We start from the raw sequence: 21569 nt of genomic DNA on the forward strand, positions 1-21569 counted from the left end.
GAATGTAGTCTTAACTAGTTTGGAATTTCCTGGTCAACCCTGATGAGGTAATCTACCAAAGACCCTTCTGTTTCGCAAAAGGAGGTGACCTTGCCCAAAATGAGTTTTTGTTGTTGTTGAAGTCTGTTTAGGACTTCCTTGTCCTGCCTGTAAAAACTTTCCCTTTCTGGAGCCCTTTACAACTCTTTTCTAGTTGCCAGATGGGATGCAACGATCATGAATCGTTCAGTAAGGCCAATTAGATCTTTAAAATTTAATATTTGTTACTCAACAACAGCAAAGGCCAAGAGACTGGGGGAGGGAAGGCAGAACAGTGGTTCTCAGGAACCCGGAGCAGGAGGAGGATGGCCGGAAGTGGAGGAAGGGCTAGGGGACATAGGCAGAGGCCTGGCCTGAGCAGCCACTGGACCCACCGGCACGCTGCATCCCTGCAAGGCCTTCCCTAGCAGCTGAGACCCTCTACCCCTGGGAACTTGCCACCAGCACCAGCCATGCCAGTCGGTCACCAGATATTTTGGGGAGGACCCACCCAGCAGGGGAGCTGCAGGGAGCTGGATGAACTGTTCGGAATTACCTTTGAATCTCTGACCTCAAGGTTCATCCTGACATTTTTAACATGTACTTTTGCGTTTGGTTTTGTACATGTATGTGTACATTTGTGCATACAGGAGGATCACAGTCCTTCAGGGACAGCAGCCATGCACCCATAAACCACACCTGCAGATGACGTGACAGGGCAAATGCGGCCTGGGGACCTACATCAAAAGGGAAAGAAACAGGACCCGGAGACCCCTGGAAGTTCTCCTTGCTTCAGGAGAAACCTGAGAAATCAGCCGGTATCTTCCAAGAGTGGCCTCTCCTTGGAGATCCCTCCCAGAGGGCTGCCCCCCACCAGCCCACCACCTCAGGCTGACCGTGTGCTGCTTGGCCAGGAAGTCTGGCCCCATCCACCACCCTGGGGCTTGACAGAGGGGAGACCAGAGTACAAAGGAGACCGGGGAGGCATCCCTGGAGGAAGGCAGTAAAGGACAGAAGGGAACAGTCCAGTAGTAGGTGGTCGTTAACAGCATGGGCCCCCTTCAAATCCACCACTCCACCCCAACCAGGTGGTGGGTCAAAGGAACCTTGGTGTGCCCATTTCCTCACCTGTAAAACATGAGTTTTACCCCCACAATTATCTGGAGGATTATATGAGTTCTTGTTAACCACAGAGCACTCAGAACAATGTGCTTCGTGAGCAATTGTTTTAATACTTTGAGTGCTAAGAGCATGGAGTTTGGCAGCCCAAGTACTCCCAGCCAGGGTATCACTGCACCCTTCCCCGTCTGCAAATCATGGATAACGACCACCTCCCTACCCCCAATTTATTTACCCCACATGGTTAAATGATCCGTCTAGGAGCACATGGGAAGGCAAAACTAGCTCTACAGAAATCTGAAAGATTAAAATGAATGTCTGACCCCGGTTCCCGTAACACACTCAGCATTCCTAAGCCCGGGAGAAGGGAGGCCGGAGCTACTCCCCTTGGCACAGGTGACCCCACTCCCCCTACAGCTAGTATGTGTGAAGCTCCAGAATGGTGTAAGTGAACAAAGTCACCTCCCCAGGGTTGTCAAACCCACTAGTGAATCATCAAAAAAAGAAGGAATAGAGAACAGAAACTCTCGGCATGTGTTTCCCATGATGCAAAGTCTTGGGACATGCTTGCCAGCTGTGTGTGTGTGTGTGTGTTGTAGGTGACAGGATAAAAGCATTCTCACTGGGATCACACTCAGGACTCTCTGACAGAGCTTGCCCTGGTATCAGGTCTGTATCCCAGAGCTCGGGGGCAGGCCCTGGAAATGGGGCACCCAGCACATAGCACCCACTTTGTGAGGGACTGCCTGGGTCCTTTCAGACCAGGCCTTCAGACTTACAGCAAGCTCAAGTCCACCAAGGGCTCACAGCACAACTCCAGAGATGAGCAACAGGGAACTGTAACCTTGGACCAACCCCCTCCACCCCTGCACCTGCCCTCCCACCCCTACCCCCACGCCTGGCCTTTCTTTCACACCCAGCCCCTCCCAGCTCCCGTCTTCCGGTCATCTGCTTTCCTTCCTTTAGCTGATCCACTTCCTCTTGCCATCCAGACCCTTCCCTCAGCCCTTGTCCTCCCTTCTTTTTCCTTCTTCCTCTACCCTTCAGCTCCTTCTCCACCCCCTCTTCCTGTTCCAGGACACAAACACACGCACACAGTTTTTCAGACAATTCAGCCTTTATTTTTGAAAATAATTCTGTAGCTTCAACTTTCTTCCATGAACTGCGGTCAGGCCAGAAGCAAACACACATACATTGCTCTCCAACCTGCCATCCTCACCACAATCTGAGCAGATAGGGGAATGCCCGGTGGACAGGGGAGGGAGGCAGGAGCTATCTCTCCACCTCACCCTGAGAGGGCCACCTGAGGCCTCATCCTTCAGAGAGGGGCCTGTGCCCCAAACCCCAGGGGAAAAAGGACACAAGGAGCTAATCTGTCTTCCAGAAAGCCAGCATGAAACCTCCTACTGCAACAGGAAAGGGGTCAATTTTTAGAAAGGCCAGGATACAGGAACAGAGTCTGTTTCTTTGAGGCAGGATGAGGGAGGCATGTCCCAGCACACCAAGGCTTTCTCCCTACCACATTCTCCGCTCCCCCCACCCCAACTTCTGCGGATAAGCTGAGGAGAAGTCTGGCTCTCCCCCTTCAACTTCTCATCTTAGAATCACACACTGCTAAGCTGCAAGGAAAGAAGAGCAGAGAGGAGGTCAGGATTAGGAGAAGGGCAGAAGAGAAACAGGGGTGGGCAGCAGTAAACCCTGAAAGCCCAACAGCTCCACCCAGACTCTGATGATGACACCCCCTTAGTTAGTCTCACTCTGGTCGCAGCTAAGTCCCCTTTGCAAAGAACCCAACAACCCCTCCAGCTGGGGGAAGGTAGGAATGGGGAGCAGATACAGGAGGTGAGCCCACACCCTGGCTGGAAGAGCCAGGACAGGGGAAAGAGAGCTGGTCAAGACAGCTAAAGCTGCCCACCTCTGCAGATGCTCTGAGAAAACCTGGAACGTGGAAGTCTGTGGCCCCAACATGCCCAAGTCTCTCTCTGCCACACAGTGGCTTCCTGCTAATACCACCCAACACACCCCAGCAAGGTTCCCCTGATCTGACCCCCTTGAGAACATGAGAATAACCCTCATCTCATCCTCTGTGCTCTCGAATGCCATTCAAAAAAAGAAAAAGAAAAAAAAGAAAGAAAGAAAAGAAAAGGTAAATGTACCCAAGAGACACACACAGAGAGGACGATGCAGCCCAGGGGCTCGGTCCATCTCAGCCCACCCTGCGGCGAGGCAGGAGCCCAGCAGGAGCAGCGGCGGGCAGGCGAAGCTAATTCCAGCTCGGATCGTAGCCGTCCCAGGTCTGCGGGGGGGCTAGGTGGACACGGCGGCCCCGGAACAGGAAGCTGACGATGCCCCGGTAGCCGGCCCTGGGGACGCCGGACTTGAGGTCGTCCATGACGCCCAGGGCTTTCGCGAAGGCCTTGAAGCTGTCCCTGCCGGTGTACTGCACCCGCACCTCCCCCAGCTCGCTGCGCTCACTGGTCCTCACCTTCTCCACCTGCAGCAGGGGGGCCGCGTAGACGCGGGCCAGGAAATCTCTGTCGTAGGTCTCCTGCCGCAGGTAGGACAGGTCCAGCTGGGTGAAGGGCACAAAGTGCTGGTTCAGCTTGATGAACTTGAGGTGCTGGTCGAAGAACTGCCCGTGGCTGACGCCCTTGCGGCCAAAGGTCATTGTTCTGGAGATCTCGGGGCGCACGCAGGCCCGGCCCTGCCGCTGTTCCGGCCGGCGCATCCAGTCGTCCCAGAAGGCCCGCGGCCACTTGGGCTCCAGCTCGGCCCAGAGCTCGGCCAGCAGCAGCCAGCCGAGGCCTGGGAAGAAGTCGGTGCGGTAGAGCAGCTCGGGCTTGCCGGCGTCCACCATCTGCTCCTTGCCGTTGTCGTTCCAGGCCGACACACACCAGAGGGACGGGTCGGCGCGCAGCAGCGGGTAGGTGGCCTGGAAGTACTCGAAGAAGTCCGGGGCCACCTCCAGGTCGTCCTCCACCACCACGGCGGCTGCGAACTGGAAGCTGCGGAACACCTGGCCCAGCGCCCAGCGGTAGTGGCGCGCGATCTTGTAGTAGCCCTGGAACTTGCGGTGGTCGGGGGGCACGGCGATACTGCTCAGGTCGGGCTGCCGGATGTGCGTGACGGCGCTGCCGTACGAGGCGATGACCCGCGCCGTCTCCTCGTGCCCGCAGTCCTGGCTGACGATGATGGGGAAGAGCTCGGCCGACGGCCGGTAGTGCAGCAGCTTGTCCAGGCAGCGCCGCACCGTGCTGCGGTCACACGCGATGACCAGGATGGGGATCACGGCCGGCGCGGGGGACGCGGGCGGGCGCGGCGGGCCGGGCGGGGCGGCCGAGGGCGCCCGCCACCGCCGGCTCCAGCGGGCATGGTGCTCGCGGATCTGCTGCAGCAGCCCCCGCTGCCGCTCCAGCTCGGCTTCGGCGTCCTCGGCCAGGCGGATCACCTCGCGCGTGAGGCCGGCCGGGTCGTCCTCGAGAGCGCTGTCCGAGGGCAGCCTGCCGGGCGCCGGGCGCGTCCAGAAGAAGAGCAGCAGCAGGGCGTTCCAGGCCACGAAGAGGACGGCGCCCCACAGCACCAGCCCTGCGGACTGCTTCTTCAGCATCCTGGCCCCCGCGGGGGAGGCCGGCCGGGGTGGGGCCCGGGGCTGCCCGGGGCTCGCCTACTGCGCGGCTAGGAAACAGCCATGCACCTGCGGAGAGGACACAGAAAACCAGCCTTCATCACAGAGGCACGGGGCGCGCTGGGTGGAGGGAGGCCGGGAGGCTGACCCAGAGCTCCCTCAGAAAAGCGCTGCCTGTCTCCTAACCTGGGACAGATGGGACAGGACACCATACTCCCCGCACTCCACAGTGAGTCCATGAGTCCTCAGAAAAGCAATGTGGTGTGAAGGGTAAGTAGAGAGTGATGTTGTAGAGGAGGAAGCAAGGGAATCCTCCTTTCCCTGCCACACCTGACACCTTTCTGTCTCATCTTCCATTCAGAGTTCAGGGGCAGGGCTGGACATGAGACCACCTGTCTCCCACTGCTCAAAGGTCACTGCTTTAAAAACTCTAATGTCAGGGGCACCTGGGTGGCTCAGTCAGTTAAGCGACGACCCTTGCTATCAGCTCAGGTCAAGATCTCAGGGTCCTGAGACAGAGCACGCAGGGGCCCCGGGCTCAGCGGGGAGTCTGCTGCAGTTTCTCTCCCTCTGCTCCTCTTGCCAGCTCACAAGACCACGCTTTTTTCCTCTCTCTCAAATAAATAAATAAACAAAACCTTTAAAAAATAAAAATAAAAACTTTTTAAAAAATAAAAATATTGCACCTCTAAGCTAAAGCCAGACCAGTAAGGAAGCACTGGGGGCATTCTCACAAGGGTCAGGGGCAAAGCCAAGCTGCCCACCATCTATATGACTATTTAACCTTCTGTTGCAGGGATCAGCCAACGTGAATGGACTACAGAAGACAAAGGCAGAAGTTGCAAAAGAAGCAAGACTATCTTTATTTGTTGATACTGTAAGAATATGCCTGGGAAACTCTAAGAGAATTAATGATAAAACAAATCCAGACAACTGAGGAATTGAGAAAAGTAGCAGGACATAAAAAGTAACCTGCACAAATCAACAGCCTTCATATCCACAAATAATAAACTCATTACAAGTCACAATGGCTGAGAAGACCCTATTTACGCCAGCCATAAAAATGATAAGCTATGTAAGAATAAACTTAACTTCATTCAAAAACTATATGAAAAAGACTATGGTTCTTGAAAGACACAAAAGAGGACTTACATATCCTTGTTCTTAGGACATTTCAGCATCATCAGAAATCTCAATAAAAATATGGTTTTTGGGAGCCAAAGTGACACTAATGGGCACTGGGTGTTATATGCAATTAATGAATCCTGAACATTATAACAAAAATCAATGATGTACCATATGTTGGCTACCTGAAATTAAATTTTTTAAAAAATGAAAAAAAAATAAACATACAAGATCATCTAGGAAAATAATGAAAACAAGGTGTGAAAGAGGGACTAGCCCTACCATCCACTAAAGTACTACATATTACAAATCTTCTATAAATAAAACTATGTGCTATTAGTACATAGATAAACAGATCATCCAAAGGAATACAATTTCAACTACAGAAAATAGACACAAATTCATGTAGAAATCTGATATATGATACAGGTGATATTTAAAATTACTAGGACAAAAAAATGCTCTTATTAGTTGTTATAACAATTATATAGCTATTTGGAAAGACAAAATTAGAGCTGTACAGAAGAATAACTTCCAAGTGGATTAGAGAACTAAATATAACAAATATAACTATGTAAGTGCTAGAAAAAAATATGGGTCAATTCCTCTATAACCTGGGTACAGAGAAAGGCTTTATAAGCCTTTATAAGTTTGATTCAAAATCGAGAGGGAGTAATAAGTAAAAACACTTCTGCATGATATAAACTCCATTAGCCAAGTTAAAAGACAAACTGGGAGAGAATATCTGTAATATACATACAAATAAAAACCCAATACTCTAAGAGACAAAGAACTTTTAAACTGAGGGGGTAAAAAGCCAAAACACAAAAAGATACTGAAATGGTCCTTAGACATATGAAAAGATAGTCAATTTCACTTAAAATAAGAAAAATGCAAACTGAACTATACTAAGATAAAATTTTCTCACTCATCAGATGCAAAAGTTCAAACAGTTGTCCTCTTAAGAGTGTCAAATGAAAAACAGAAGTTCTTAATTTTAATGATATTCAATTATCAAGGGTTTCATCTTTTATGGATCATGCTTTTCACACTGTATCTAAGGAATCTTTGCCAAAATCACACATATCTTTCTCTCTGTTTTCTCTTTCAGGTTTTACATTTAGGTTTATGGTTCATTTTGAGTTAATTTTTGTATATGGTGTAAGGTATGAAACTAATGTCCTTTTACAGCAGTTTGGTAGTTTGTCAAATGCTAAACAGAGAGTTACCAAGTCCACTCTTAGACATATACTGAAGAGGAATAAAAACATACGTCCATGCAAAAACTATCTGGAATGTTTATAGAATGTTAATTCTATAAATGGAATGTTAATGTTTATTCAAAATCACCACAAACTCGGAAAACCCCAATGCCCATCCACAGAGGAATATGGATAAACAAATTGTGGCTTACCTATAAAGCGGAGTAATATTCAATGGCATAAACTACTGATATAACACATGGCTGAATCTCAAAATAATCCAGTGATATGTGAAAGATGGAAAGAAGAGCACATACACTGATTCCACATACGTAAATCTGCAGAAAATACAAAGTAACCTAGAGTGACAGAATGCAGAGTGGCTGCCTAGGCATGGAGGCAGTAAGGACAGTGAGGGGAGGTATTACAAAGGGACAGTAGGAAGGTTTGCTATTATCTTGACTGGGGTAACAGCTTCATGGGTGTATACATACTTACAGACTTATAATACTGTACATTTTAAATATGTGTCCTTTATGTCAATTGTACCTCAATAAAACTTTTTATTTAAAAAAAGACATTATTGGGTCAAATTACAAAACCGGAATGTAGATAGTCAATTAAGTATCAATGAGGACTGACAAATAGCCATACTGTGCTTATGGAAAATAAAATCCCAATTCTTAGCTAATTCAGACTGAAGTAATTAGGAGTAGAGAGCCACGAAAGATGCAACTTCTCAAAAGGCTCAGAAAAAAAGTATCATGTATTCAGAGAGAGAGCGAGCAAATGTGGCAAAATGCTAATAGGTGAATCTGAGTAAAGGAATGAGTGTCCTTATACCATTCTAATTCTTGATCTTTTTTGCAAATTGAAATTTCCAAGTAAAGTTTCTTAAAATCAATATGGGAATGTGGTCACAGTTCTGACTAACTCTGTCCAATATGGCCCCAGTTAGGCACATCAGTAGGGGCAACTGAAGCAATCCATTTGTCCTGAACTCCTTAAACACCCATCACACACCTGCTGTCTGACAAGCTCTGGGAAGGGACTGGGACACACATCTTACAGGAAAAAGGCGTGTTCCTACCAACCCTCTTACCCAACTAGAACCCACTACTTGAAAGATCTACCACACCATCCAATTTCTAGACAGCTGACATTATTGACAATGCAACTCTCTCCTGGCCCTCCTACTTCTGGTCTCCACTTTTCACACCCTAAAGCTTCAGATATGTGCCCTCTTGTGCCCACTGCTCTGCCAGTTACCCTCTGCCTTACCGCCACCAAAATCTTGGGTTCCAGATCTCATATCTGCACTTCTGGACTCTTGGGCAGGCAGATCCAGGGTCAAAGGATCAAAGTGTTGATCCTGAAGGATCTCTAGAGGAACCTGGATTCGGTCTCCCTCCTGGGGAGACTCCCCCAGCCTCTGCTAGCAGCACCACCAGCTATCTTCCTCTGAGAAACCATCCACCCCCACAACTCCACAGCACCAGTCTTCCTCAGAAAACTCAAGTCCATTTCCACTTTACTGTGTCATTAAAGTCCCGTGTTATCAGTGCTCATACACAAATCAGAGTTTCCTAGAAGAGAGAGACAACAGATTTCCAGTTTCTTTCTCACTCTGCCTCAGGATGTGGTCATTGATGGATCTTTCCCCTCTAATCTCCTTGTCAGGATTTCCTATCTCCTGAATTCCTGCCTCCTAACTGACTGGGCAGGAAAAGTCTTCAGATAAAGGGATGGCAGAAGGAAAAAAGAGACTGAACCCCATCATCCGAAGCTACTTCAAGGCTGGAGAAGCAGACCTGTCTCTGACTTACTGATGAACCACCTCAGACCAGGAAGCTCTCAGACTGGTGGCAAAACCCCAGGGGACCACATCCTCTCTACCCTGCAGATGACATGTAAAAGCCTTCACTCTCCTCCAGACGTTAGAACTAGGTGGCCCACATCCACTTCCAGAAGCCTAGAAGCAGCCTCCCACCCCACACACCCATCCTTCTAAGCCACACAGTTCAGAGCACTCTTGTCAGTCTCTCAGAGGACTGGACTCTAAGCAAGTCTGTAACCATCAGGCATGGCCGGATGGCCCACAGGAAACAGCTGTCCCATTCCAGCCCAGGCCTCTACCTTAGCGCTCAGGCCCTCATTCTCCAGACCATGACCACTTTTTGCTAAACTGTGTCACAGAACTTGCTCCTCTTTCCACAGAGAACACAACATGTCTATTCCCAAGCCCCACTGCTTCTCTACACAGACTCATCCAGAGCCCCACTGCCATTTCCCACTGCTTCCTCACACACTCTCCGGGACGGGATCCTCCTTTCTAAATGGAAGTTAATGAACGGTGTGTGTGTACACAAGCACCTGTGCTCTCCAGCAGCTGGCTGCGTCCGAGGGATGACAAAGCCCCAAAGGCCAGCTCAGCCTTTGGCCGGCAAGCCAACCAGTTCATTGAGGAGGTGCAGCTCTCGTTCCTACTGTCAGGAGTAACAAGGACAAGCCAAACAAATGCTTGGCACCATTCCACATTTTTTCACATCTCTGAAACTCAATCTTCTCACCTCTAAGATGGAAATCGTAACAGAATACATCACTGGACTGCTAAAAAGCCTGGGTAAGATAATCTACATCAGGTGTTTAGAATAGTGCCCATCTGTGACACAGATGCTAGCCAGTCCTTCCTCTGTCCCCTCTCTAGCTGGCTCTCTTTGCTCCACTCCTGAGCCTGCCTCAAGGCCTTCGCATGAGCCTGTATGCCTGGTATCTTCTTCCCTCCCTCTTCACTTGGTGTGCCCTCATGTCTCTGCCAGGGAAGATGTCAGACAATGTGAAGTCTACCTCCCCTTCACCATCATTGACATCAGTGCAACTTCCTGCTCAAGATCTGTTAAATCCCCAGGGCTACAAACTATTCAGGGACAAGGACCAGCTCCCCCAGTGCATCCAAGCTGTTGTGCTAGGATTCTTGACCATCAAGAGATTTGCTAATGACCTAAAAAGTGACTTGGGTATGGATGCCACTCACCCACAATCCCTTAACTGCAATCTCCAAGCCCAAAGAGCACAGACAAAGAGAAGTTTCCTTCACTCATTTGGCAGTAAAACCTTTGGTGAAATCTGATGTGATCTAATGTAAGGCTATTTATAGTATTTATTATCCATTTAGTGTGACTATTTATTTTTTTTATTTTTTATTTTTTTTAAAGATTTTATTTATTTATTTTACAGACAGAGATCACAAGTAGGCAGAGAGGCAGGCAGAGAGAGAGGGGGAAGCAGGCTCCCTGCTGAGCAGAGAGCCTGATGCGGGGCTCGATCCCAGGACCCTGGGATCATGACCTGAGCCGAAGGCAGAGGCTTTAACCCACTGAGCCACCCAGGCTCCCCTAGTGTGACTATTTATACATTTGCCATGGAAGTCAAGATGCTGGATTATGGTGCAGTTCCACACTTTACACTACATCATAAATGCGCCAGATTATCTTTTTAAAATCCAAAGAAAATTCTAAATTCTGAAACATAACCAGTTCCAAGAATTTCACAATTCTGAAAATCGAAGAGACAGTTACTCATTCACTGCCAGTCCCCTGACCTCTCTTTGCTTATGCCATACTGCTTTAAGTCTGAACTCCTCATGTAGCTAGACTACCTATCGCTAATCTTGCTACCCCCTAAGCAACCTTCCCAAGAGCAACAGAGCACCCTTCTTTCTTAAAATGCACAGCTGGTCACACCACCAGTCTGCCTTAAAAAACCATCAGGGGCTAGCTACCACTGCCTATAGAATAAAACCCAACTTCATCATGACACCCAAGGCCTTCAGAAGAAATTAACTCAAACATCCTTTTTCAAGCTTACCTCCAACCACTAGCCTCTGAACCCCATTCTCTGGTGTCAGCAAGCTACTTGTTTCCCCCAATGAGTACACTTACTTACATGCTGCAGTCTTTGCTCTGGCTGTTCCTTCATCCCGAAACATCACCTGTGGACACCCGCACATCCTTTACAGCCCGGGTCAGCAAATCCTTCCACAGCACCCCAGCCAGAGCTAAGCCTTCCCACAACTACCCTCACGCCACTCTCTCTCCCCTCCTCCTGTTTCTCCCCTCCACACTGTAACAGAATCTGTGGCTGTGCTTATGTGGTTCTCACCTTACTCCTTAGGGGAAAAGCTCTATGACCCTTAACCCTATTACAGTGCTTGACTCACATTATGAAGTCCAAGTGGCTAGCTGGCAGACTGCTTGCATTATTAGCTAAATCAGGGAGAAAGAAGACCAAACCAGCAGCATGAGAGTGCTTTTCCAAAGATGATCATCACATATCCCATCCCACATGCTCTTCTTAAAAGGACGTAATGCCATTCCTCCCACTAGAGGTGGGGGATGCGAGGTCTGTGTTCCCTCTTTGATCTGTGGAGGAAGTGACCATGCATGAATTGCAAAACCTGTCCACGAAAAGGCAATGCAGTTTCCACCTGTTGCTCCTGAGATGCAAGCTCTTTGACTGCAGCCACAAAGGTTGGAGGAAGCCCAAGCCACATGAACAGGACACCTACAGGTGTTCCAGCTCACGACCCTTGGCTGACAAGCTAAGGTTCTAGCCAACAGCAAGCACCAACCACTAGACGTGGGAGGAGGGCTTTCGGATGATCCCAGCCCTGGCCACATTGGACTGCAACCGCAGGAATGACCATGAGGAAGAACCATGAGCTAAGATAGGAATAAAATGCTTCTGCTGTTTCAGGCCATTAGGTTTTGAGGTGATGTGTGATACAGCAGGAAGTACCTGAAATAATGAGTAGAACAGAATCTAAGCACCCTTGATAAGCACAGAAAGTGCTCCTCCTGTCCTCTGGCTCAGAGCCCCAAGTCCAAAATCTGAGGGTCTGCCTCTACTGCTATTCCCTTCCTCATCAACAGCTCTTATTGAACAATAAAAACATTTAATGTTCAACAGCAATCATTTACTCTCTCTGTTTCAGCAGGTCAGGAATTTGGACTGTGGGGCAGAGGGGAATGACCTGTTTCTGCTCCATGATGTCTGGGACCTCAGCTGGAAGACTCGGACACTGGGGATGGGTGGAAGGGAACTCTCCCTCAAAGGCTTATTCAGGCACATGTCTGCAGGTTGATGTTAGCACAGTTAGATGAAGTTCAGGCTGCAACGCCCTGCACATAGCCTCTTCACATGGCCTGGGTTTCCTCTGAACTTGATGGCTGGGTTCCGAAGACGAGTGTCCCAAGAAAAAGAGTAAACCAGGTGAAACTGTATCCTTTTCATGATCCAGCCTGGGATCACTTCTGTATTTTACTCATAAGTCAGAGGAATCATAAGTGTCTGCCCACACTCAAAGGGAGAAAAACCACAGATCCCACCACTCCTGGGGGGAGAACAATGTCCAATTGTAACAAAAAGTGGAATGGGATATTTATGGGGTGACCACTTGGGGAAAATATAATCTGCCACACCTTCCTTTACTAAAATAGAATGATAGTCCTTAACCCTGATATAAGCTCCTGATGTTCTGCAATTAATGACATCTGCCTGCAAGCCGCAGATTCAAACCTAGTTGTGATCTGCTAGTCTTTACACTCCTTTAGGGAAGTGACACAGCTGATCCACACCACCAAGTACAAAGACATCGGCAATGTGGTGGAAGATAAGGAGTGAGCATTTTTAGTGTGAACCCTCAGCCAAAACTCAGGAAGCTCTGAGCAGGTCCCACCAACTCCTGGGGGTCTCAGTTTCTTCCCCTGAAGGACCGCCTAGAAGCTGTGAGATCCCTTTCCACCACCCTGATTCCACGGTATTCTGCAGCCAGCTCCCCCCTCTCCGGCAAAACTATTTTTTACACAGTAAGAGAACACCAGATAGTTAACTTCCATTCATGAGCAATAATGGAGAAGTCATACTTAGCTTCAAAAAGTATGGGAGTTAAAGTAATATTGACAGGCTTTCCCTTCTATCTTTGTCTTGCTTATCAGGTTAAAATGCACTGCCTAAAAAACCCAAAGCACAGAATACACCTCAGATAATGGAGACCTAACTGAATTACTTTCTCGTTCATTATTAGACCTCTGCTAGACTCCTGAATCATGTATCAGTCTCCATACTTTCACAAGGACGAAGAAATGAGAAGTAGTCAGGGAAAATACACTAAATAATTCAAGAGCTTAGAGAGTAAGACCTAGGAGGAAGGCACACAGGTTATTCATCCTGAAAAAGAAAAGACTAAGAGGAAGCATGATGTTAGTGCAGCAAAAAGTGTGAAGGCCTGGGAAACCAGGTAACCTTGGGCAAGTCCCTTGACCCACTTGTGCCTTGGTTCCCTTATTTGAACAGAAAAAGAATCGATTTGGATCTTCCGCAGGTTCCCTGGTTTCTGATGATGAAAAGGACAGCGACAATTTCCCCAACATCCCAAACAGGAAGTGAGCTGAAGGTGTCACATATGGCACCGAGGTTAAACATGACTACAGAGCGGTCCGACTCTGACAACAGGACACAGGCAGGAATCCAGAAGAGCTCAACGGTCTCCCGCAATGGGGTCAGACGGGGGTGATTCACCATGGGAGGCAGACTCGGGGGATGTAAGCGTCTAGGAGAAAAGGCTCCGGGGTCTGAAAACTGTGACAAACGACAGAAAACGAAGCTGGTCCCTCAGCCAGGGATGACCTAAAGCAAAGAGTCAGGAAACAGGCCTCAGGGGCAAGGGTTGGCAGAGGTGGAGCCTCTCACCCTGGGCTCACGGGTCAGTCCGAAAGCGGATCAGCGGGCCACACAGCCCCTCCTCCCCGACTTCCGAGATGGGCCCCGCACGGCTCCGGGACCCCGACCCCACACACGCTAGCTAACAGGTGGTGAAAGTTTTCTTTCCCGTCTACATATTTTTCACATGGAGTCACTCCTCCTCGCGGCTGAGGAGGAGGAACCCCAGTAGCCCGTGGAAGGACGCTGGGGTGGGTCCGGGGAAAGGCCACCTCCCCTCCCCGCTCCCCGCCTCCCCGGCCCCGCACCCACGGACGCCCCGCCAGCGCGTTTCACAACCGCCTCCCGCCCGCGGAGCCCGCCCGCGCTCCAGCAGCCGGAGGCCCCGGGTTCCGAGCACGGAGCGCGGAGTTCCCCTTCCCGGCTCGCGAGCGCCGCGCGGCCAAACCCGCGCCAGGCCGGGCCCTTCCCACCGGGGCCGCCCGGGGCCGCGAAGCGCTCAGACAGCCGCCGCCTCCCGCGCCGGGACCCGACCCCCGGAGCGCCCTCTCCGCGCCGCGGGGCCTCCTTCAGCCCGACCCCTGTCCCCTCCCCGGGGCCGGCCTCCCAGCCGACGGACGCCGGCGCTCCGGGCCCTACTCACCAGGTCCTCCCGACCTCCCGGTCCCGAAAGCGGCCGCCCCGGGGCGCGTTGCCGGCGCTCGCGCGGATGCCGGCGCCCCGCTCCCGGCCGGCCCTTCCTACTCGCGCCGGGCCGGCCCGCCAGCGGAGCAACGTGGCCCTTCCCCGGAGAGGGCGGGGCGGGGCGGGGCGGGCCGAGGGGCGGGGCCGGCCGCCCTCGCCTGGGCCCCTGCGTCCCGGGCCCGCCCCTCGGCCCGACTCGGCCATCCCCGCCGGCCGGGCGTCCCAAGTTTCCGGGGTTCGGAACTTCGGGACGCGCGGTGCCGAAGCGGCTACACAGCGCCCTTCCCGGCTCACGATCCCGACCCCACCCGCACACTCAACCCGTCCCGCGGAGACTTCGGGAGCCTCGCCCCCCCCCCCCCCGCCCCAGCGCCTGGAGCCTCACAGAGGGGATAGGGTCAGTCCGGCCTCAGGTAGGCCTGGCAGCCTGGTGCGTCCACCAAAGTCCACCAAATCCAAGGCCGAGGTCGTGCGGACAGTGCTCGTCAACCCGCTAAACTCTAGCTTCCGGGGGGAGGAGCTGGGGCAACAGAGGGGCCCCAGGGTGCGGGGATGTGAGAACAAGAACCAAGGTGCCAAAAAAGAAGCCGGAGAGGAAACACCTGCTGCCAGAAGCAGAAGGGGGGGCCAACTGTTTTCTTTTCTTTTCTTTTCTTAATACTTTGTTTTTTTTCTTTCGAGGTGGGGAATGAGAGCTGTTCACTCTGAGTACAGGAGCAGAGCACAGACCTGTCCCAGGGATAAGAACCATGAGACCTAAGGAATACAGGACGGAATCTCAGGATTTTGTGGAAGCCCTGTGCAAGGAGGTGAGGGAGCACCCTGGAAAAGCCCTGATGTCTGTATCTGATCCTGGGACGTGAGGGTGGGGCACTGAGAGCTCCTGGCTACTCGGGCACACCCGGTCTAGGGCCAGCCCTACCAAGTGATGAGGACAGTCTACAGGCTCCAGGCCCTCCCCCAATCCACTGCCCTCCTGTGTTCCACACCGCTGGCAGGAACTTAGCAGTGTGGGGTTACTGACTGCTTTCACTCACTAACGTGTTTCTACATGAAACCAGGAATTATGAAGGGTTCCAGACCAAAAAAAAAAAAAAGGCAGGGTATGCCCTAAAGTCCTCCCGACCCCCACCTGGGGCTAAGGAAATAAACCAGTTGCACAGAGGCCTCCACATGCAGAACCTTCCCAACAGCTCTGCAGAGTGTACATTATCATCCCATTCTACAGATCATGAGTGTGAATCTCAGGGTAAGTGCCAACTGGCTGAAGGTCACAAGACCTAGTGAGGGGCATGGCCAGGTTTTAGACCCAGGCATTCCTGCACTCATTCCTTCCTCTTACACACTGTTGAGTGAAAATACACTGAGATGGCTGTGTGTCCAGCATGACAGGTGCACAGTGGGGCAGCAGGGAAGTTCTGGAAGAAGCAGCTGGAGCCTAGCTCTGAAGAGGCAGAGTGAGAAAAGAGCTGACACCTCACTAACACTGGACTCTGTGTGTGTGTGTGTTCAAGGTTTCCAGCTGAGCTGACTTTATGGACCATGGTAAGAAATTCAAGCCCACACTCATATGCTAGCCAAGAGCCACTGTCTCTGCACATCTGCCCTCTCTTTATGCTTTCCTTATGAAGGGAGTTGGGGGATGCAGGAGGCTTACACACTCACACTCCACATCAAAGAAAGAAGGAAAACCGTAATTCCTAAAAGTGTAAAGAGTTGGGAAATACTAATTTGTAGATCCAAGATATCAGAAGCTAAAATCACGCTCCAGGACAAAGGACATAGTAGGATGCTGAAAAATGGGGCAGACCAGCCCATGAGATGTCACATTCCCACTCTAATAATAATCCTTCTCTATCCAAGGCAGTTCAGTGAGGACAAGAATGGGGAACTGCTTCTACATGAGAACTAACACCCAATGACTACTTTGTTGAAATTCCAAGGCTTACAGGAAGATCTATAGGTAGAAATTCCCCAGCTACAAAAGGACTGTCCCAAGCAGAAAGAGCCTGGTTAGAGAACTGGTTTGGGCTGAATTCTTGGACAGAAACAAAAGATAACACTTGGTCTGGGAGGCAAGAAGCCAGGGTGACGTGTGCCACACTGACCTGGGAAAAGAAGCCCAGGGCTTTTGGTGGAGATTTCACGAGGAGGTGTTATGGGCTGAAGGGGAAGGGGAGAAGGGCAGAAACAAGGAGCTAGGTGCCTGAATTCTGGGAATGAAACTGAAACTGGAGTATGCGAAAACGGAAAAAATAGGAAGATCTGATCATAAGATAAGAGAGAATTTAGAAGTGAAAATACTGTATCCTGCCCACCCCCACTACCTCCAAAAGAGGACTGGAGACATAAGGAGAAGGACTTGAAAATTGTTCCAATTGCCTTCCCATAAACCATACCTAAGATACCCTGAAATTTTTTACAACTTGGAAAGAATTCATGATCTGAACTTAAGGAAGATCTTGGCTAGAAACTATCAGAAGAAGTAAAATCAAAGTTTTAAATCAGCGTTGTGTCTAATTTTCCCTTTCCCATTCTCCCAACATCGACACCCCTTGGAGGCCCAGAAACACAGCTCATCAAGATCAAAGAAAAGAGAAAAGATTAATAAAAGGACCAGTGAGCAATGTCTATGAAATAAGACTTTTGGTTAGCTACATACAATTCCTTTTGTGTGACACAATGGTATAAATAAATTCAGTTAAAACACATCCACAACTTTTGATTAAGTCTACCACTGCTCCTGGCTAAGTGGTCTGAGATCCTGGTACCCCTGTGAGAAGGCCGATGACAGTCTTGAGACTATCTTGAGACAGGGTCAGGCAGAGCACAGGACTAGCACTTTCAGTGAAAATGACAGGGGAGAGGAATTCTGGTTCAATCTAGGGAGGAAATGTCTTACCAGAGAGGCTGTCTGACAGGGCACTAAATTTTCCTCCCTGAAGGTTTGCAGCAGGATCCAGATGGCCCTTATTAGGTCAGATGCTGTAGAAGCAGCCCAGCACTGGGCAGGCAATTACGGTATCTGCCTCTCGACACTGAGGCAAGTCCTTTGTGCTCAGAGCTTCTGCAGCTTCCCCTTACCTACCGAACTAGGGAAATAATCCCTGCTCTCTCCTCCTTACAACAGCGTGGTGACAGAAAAGTGACCCAACTGGACACTTCACGTAACAAAAGCACCATATATATACAGCACAACGCTGTACACTCGCAGGCCTTCCAGGTAAGAAGAGGGCTGCAAAAGGATCCTGGGACCAGAAAGCCCTTGCAAGGACTGGCACTAGGAATGTGGTGGGCCAAGCTGGGGCAGGTGACTTGCCACCCTGAAATCTAGACCTTCTAAAGTAAAACCCTGGCCTGAAAGGTACTGCCCCAGGCCAGCCTCAGACCAGAGAAGAAACAGCTCACCACTGGGAGAAGGCAGGCAAGAAAGGAAGGAGGGGAAAAAAGAAGCTAAGTCATAAATAACGTGATTTTCAGCTTGCAAATGATCTTAGTTATTGCACCAGCCCCAATGAATATGAGCTCCAGGTGTTACACAGCTACTGAGAGGCAAAGAGATGCTAGAAGCCAAGCCTTCTGCCCCATGCCCCCAGGCCACCATACCCTACCACCTATCAAAATTGCCAACACATCTCCTTTCTGTTTGTTGTCACTGAGAAAAGCAGGTATCTCGGCATAAGTAAACTGGGATTCAAGGCAGGAGCAGGAAGGAGGTGATACGGTAACTATGAACAGGTCTGTGGGAACAGCCTGCAAAAACAGAAAGGACTAAGAGATGGAAGTCCAAAAACACTGTCATCTTCAAGAGCAGGAGAGAATACCAGGATATGGCACAGGAAGAAAGGCCCAGAATTTACTCCAAGAAATGAAGCTCCACCTCCTAACCACATACTTGGCCCTCTTTAATCTGCTACCCCAAGAGGCACACTTATCACAAGTGTGGAGAGCCCTAAGGACCAGAATCCCCAACCTAAGCTCTCCTAGGACCCATGCACCTTTTCCACCACTTGATGATCCCAGGTATTGTTTAACAGCAACAAGATGAGACACATTCAGGGCAGGCTTTTAACTGAGGACATCCAAGGCTTTTGCCAATACACTAATTCAATAAAAGAACAGAACTCCTCATTCAGAGTTTTTTTTATGTACCAACTACACAAGGATTATCAAGCAATGTCAACAGTACTGTTTTCCACACACACGGCCCTGGACACTTTTCAAGATCTATCCCCATTTGCTCGCTGTGACAACCTGTGAGGGACCTCTAAAGCTAGGTACCCCTGTCTTACAGGGGAACAGAATATGGCAGATCTTAACCGACATACCTAGGGTTACACACTAAGAAAGTCAGAGCTAGAACGAAAATTCAACTGATCTTAAACCTGTGTTCTGTTCTTCTGCGGTCTGCATAAGGTTTCATGGCCTAAATCTGAAGAGAGACAATTTAGGAAGTTATCCAGACCATTGTCTAACCTCCCCTAAGGTAGTTCCACTCAATTAGTTCCCCCAAAACACGGCAGCCTGCCTCTAAGTAACCCACCCTAGAGTCTTATTTAGCCCAACATGTGTTGACTCGGTGTTGGTCCTTATAGATAGTCTAACCCAGCCTCTCCTCAGAAGCTGAAATTCTCTTCATGTCTAACCCAGCCTCTCCTCAGAAGCTGAAATTCTCTTCATGTTCTCCTAGGCCTAACCTCTCAAATGCCACCGCACAAAACGTCTTACAACGCACTCCTCCTACCTGGGTAAAGAGAGGCCGGGTACAAGTCTACACTCTAAGAGAGTGAAACAGAGGTAAAGCTTCCTGTGTATCCATTGGGGTAAGGGTTCTCATCCGGCACTTCCTAAATGGCAGCATCCCCAGACCGGCCCCACTCAATATTTTCTGCATAAGAGCAGCAAGACACCCAGTGGGAAGTGAGACAGGAGCCTTACCTTTCTTCTCTTCTCTCAGCTGCTCCCCTGAAGATCATCAACCCCCCTTCTGGCACTCCATTTCCAAAACTCAGAATCCCAAATCAGATACACCAAACAAAGTGCAGCTTCTTTCCCCTTATCCAGGTCCAAAGTCCATGGCTGAGTGGACTCTGAGGGGGAGGAGTCTGGGGGGGAAGGGGTGTGTCCAGGCCCCTCCCCCCCCACGGCAGGGTTCAGTGTCCCTCCCAGGGGTCTGTTACATTCCTTCATTCAGCTGGCTTATTACGCCCAGACTCTGGTGTGGGGCAGATCCCGGGTTCTATCCCATCTCTTGCTCAGGCAAGGGAAGTCATCCACTGTGAGGACCGGCCGGTCTGTCTTCTGCTGGGGTTCATGAGAGGAAACAGGCCATAGAACCGGCATGGCCTGAAGGCTGGTGTCAGTGTTAACCTGTGGAATATTGAAACATTACGACACTTTCTATCCTATGCTGTACCCCAATGGGTGCCTAAGGCCCCTTACCTAGATTGGATTCCTCTACCATCAATGGAGACTGTCTTCTAAGACACATGGAAAAGAACCTCCCTCTCCCTTCTCCCTCTTGCCCTGTGATTGCTACACACTAATCTCCTCCATCTCCCAAGCTTCTTAGAGAGTTCAGTGTTTTAATCGCCCGGTCAGCGCTCCCAGAATGAACTCAATCCACTCCAGACCCCGACCCGGGCCCCTTCCGCATACATTCTCTGCTCCTTTCCCTTCGGCCTCGCCTCCCCCTCGGCTCCCAAAACTGTGGCAGGGCTGGGATTCCTGATCTCGAACTCCCTCCCGGGGCCGCGGAGAGCACTCTGCTGGGAGAGAGGCCCGAGTCCGGCCCGCAGCAGCCGCACCGTGCTCCACTTTCTCAGCTGGGAAGCCCACCCCGGTCGCCCCCTCTCTTCTAAGTTTATTCTCACACACACACACCCCGTCGCCCCCTCCCTTCTAAATTTATTCCTAAACACACACACAGACACACACACACACACACACCCGTCCTTCCTGTAGGGGCGTGGCGTTCACATGACCCCCCCCTCCATGAGTTTAACTCCTCCCACCCGTCTCCTCCGCACCCGGTGCTCCGCGCTCACCGGGGAAGGGAGTGACACGGCGACCCTCCCTAGACTCTGACCCCCACCCCCCACCCCGCACCCCCTACCGCCCGGACGACCCTCGCCCGGGCAGCTCTGGGTCGTTACCTGGATCCCGCCCGCCTGGTCTCAGCTAGAAGCCGTGGCCCTCCCAGGTCGGAGTCCAGGCCCCAGGCTGGGTCCGGACAGGCGGCCCAGGCCCCACCCCCTCGACCCCCGGCGGCCGGGCCCTCCCCTCGCGCTCCTTCCCCCCCTCCCACCATCCCCCGCAGCCACTTCCGCCCGTGCTCCGGAAGTGAGTCCGCGGCAACGGCCACCTCCCTTCGTCCCGCCTCATTCTTCCTCCGCACCCCGCTCCCTCCCCCCCCTCCCGTCACCACCGCCACCACGGGAGCGCGGGACGTGGGTCTGCACTGTTCCCAAGACCGGAGACGAGGTGTGGGCCGGACCGGGTCTGGAAGAGAACTGAGCGTGGGGCGAGAGTACGAGAAGGGGCGGGGCGGAGAGTACGGCGGCGAGCGGAGCGCGCGTCACCGGGTGCCGCGCGGCAGGAAGCGCGCATGCGCCGCGGCGCCCCGGCCGGTCGCGGGTGTTGACGCTCGGCGGGCCGGGCGGGGTGGGACCTGGGCAGAGGGGGGAGGGTCGCCTTGGCCCCTGGCCCTGCTCGGGTCGCCTAGCAACCGCCCGCGGCCCGGGTGCTGCGGAAGGCCCGGGCGGCTCCGCTCTCGGGCTGCGGGTCCCGCCGGCCGGGCGCGGTTCGGGAAGCTGCGAGGCCCGAGTTAACCGTGCCTGCGCCGGCAGCTCCGGAGCGGCACCCAAGGAAGTGTCGCTCTGCGCGTCGCTTCTTTTTTCTCGCTGCTTGTGTTGCCCAGGCAGGACGATTCCTTGTCAGAAAAGAGAAAGAAAATGGTAAGAGTGCTCTAAAATGAATGCCCTCCCTCCCCCGGCCCCGCGCCTTCAGTGCACGTTGTACACGCTGTGCGAAGCACTTTGCGAGTATTAATACTGCGGTATTAATTGTATTACTTG

The 21569-nt window shown here is 51.3% G+C and overlaps 1 protein-coding gene across 4 annotated transcripts; it reads right to left on the bottom strand.

Annotated features, from left to right (window-relative positions):
* Nucleotides 1–2240: 2240 nt before the first annotated feature.
* Nucleotides 2241–21082, bottom strand: MGAT1 (alpha-1,3-mannosyl-glycoprotein 2-beta-N-acetylglucosaminyltransferase). Of its 4 annotated transcripts, none has more exons than XM_080803427.1 (3): nt 20921–21082; nt 19432–19863; nt 2241–4831 (listed from the first exon to the last, which is right to left on the bottom strand). In XM_080803427.1, the coding sequence occupies exon 3, from the start codon at nt 4742–4744 to the stop codon at nt 3401–3403; it is 1344 nt and encodes a 447-aa protein (XP_080659553.1). In that variant the 5' UTR covers nt 4745–4831; nt 19432–19863; nt 20921–21082; the 3' UTR covers nt 2241–3400. The 4 variants fall into 4 exon arrangements, with proteins under 4 accessions (XP_080659553.1, XP_080659552.1, XP_080659554.1 ...); XM_080803426.1 differs by lacking the exon at nt 20921–21082 and adding an exon at nt 20649–20759; XM_080803428.1 differs by lacking the exons at nt 19432–19863; nt 20921–21082 and adding an exon at nt 14453–14570.
* Nucleotides 21083–21569: the final 487 nt, after the last annotated feature.

Source organism: Martes martes, assembly GCF_963455335.1.
Source record: "Martes martes genome assembly, chromosome: 5".
NCBI classification, from domain to species: Eukaryota; Metazoa; Chordata; class Mammalia; order Carnivora; family Mustelidae; genus Martes; species Martes martes.

What these genes read in the sequence shown, in the direction of transcription:
- MGAT1 (XM_080803427.1), bottom strand. Translation starts at nt 4,744, where the DNA reads ATGCTGAAGAAGCAGTCCGCAGGGCTGGTGCTGTGGGGCGCCGTCCTC.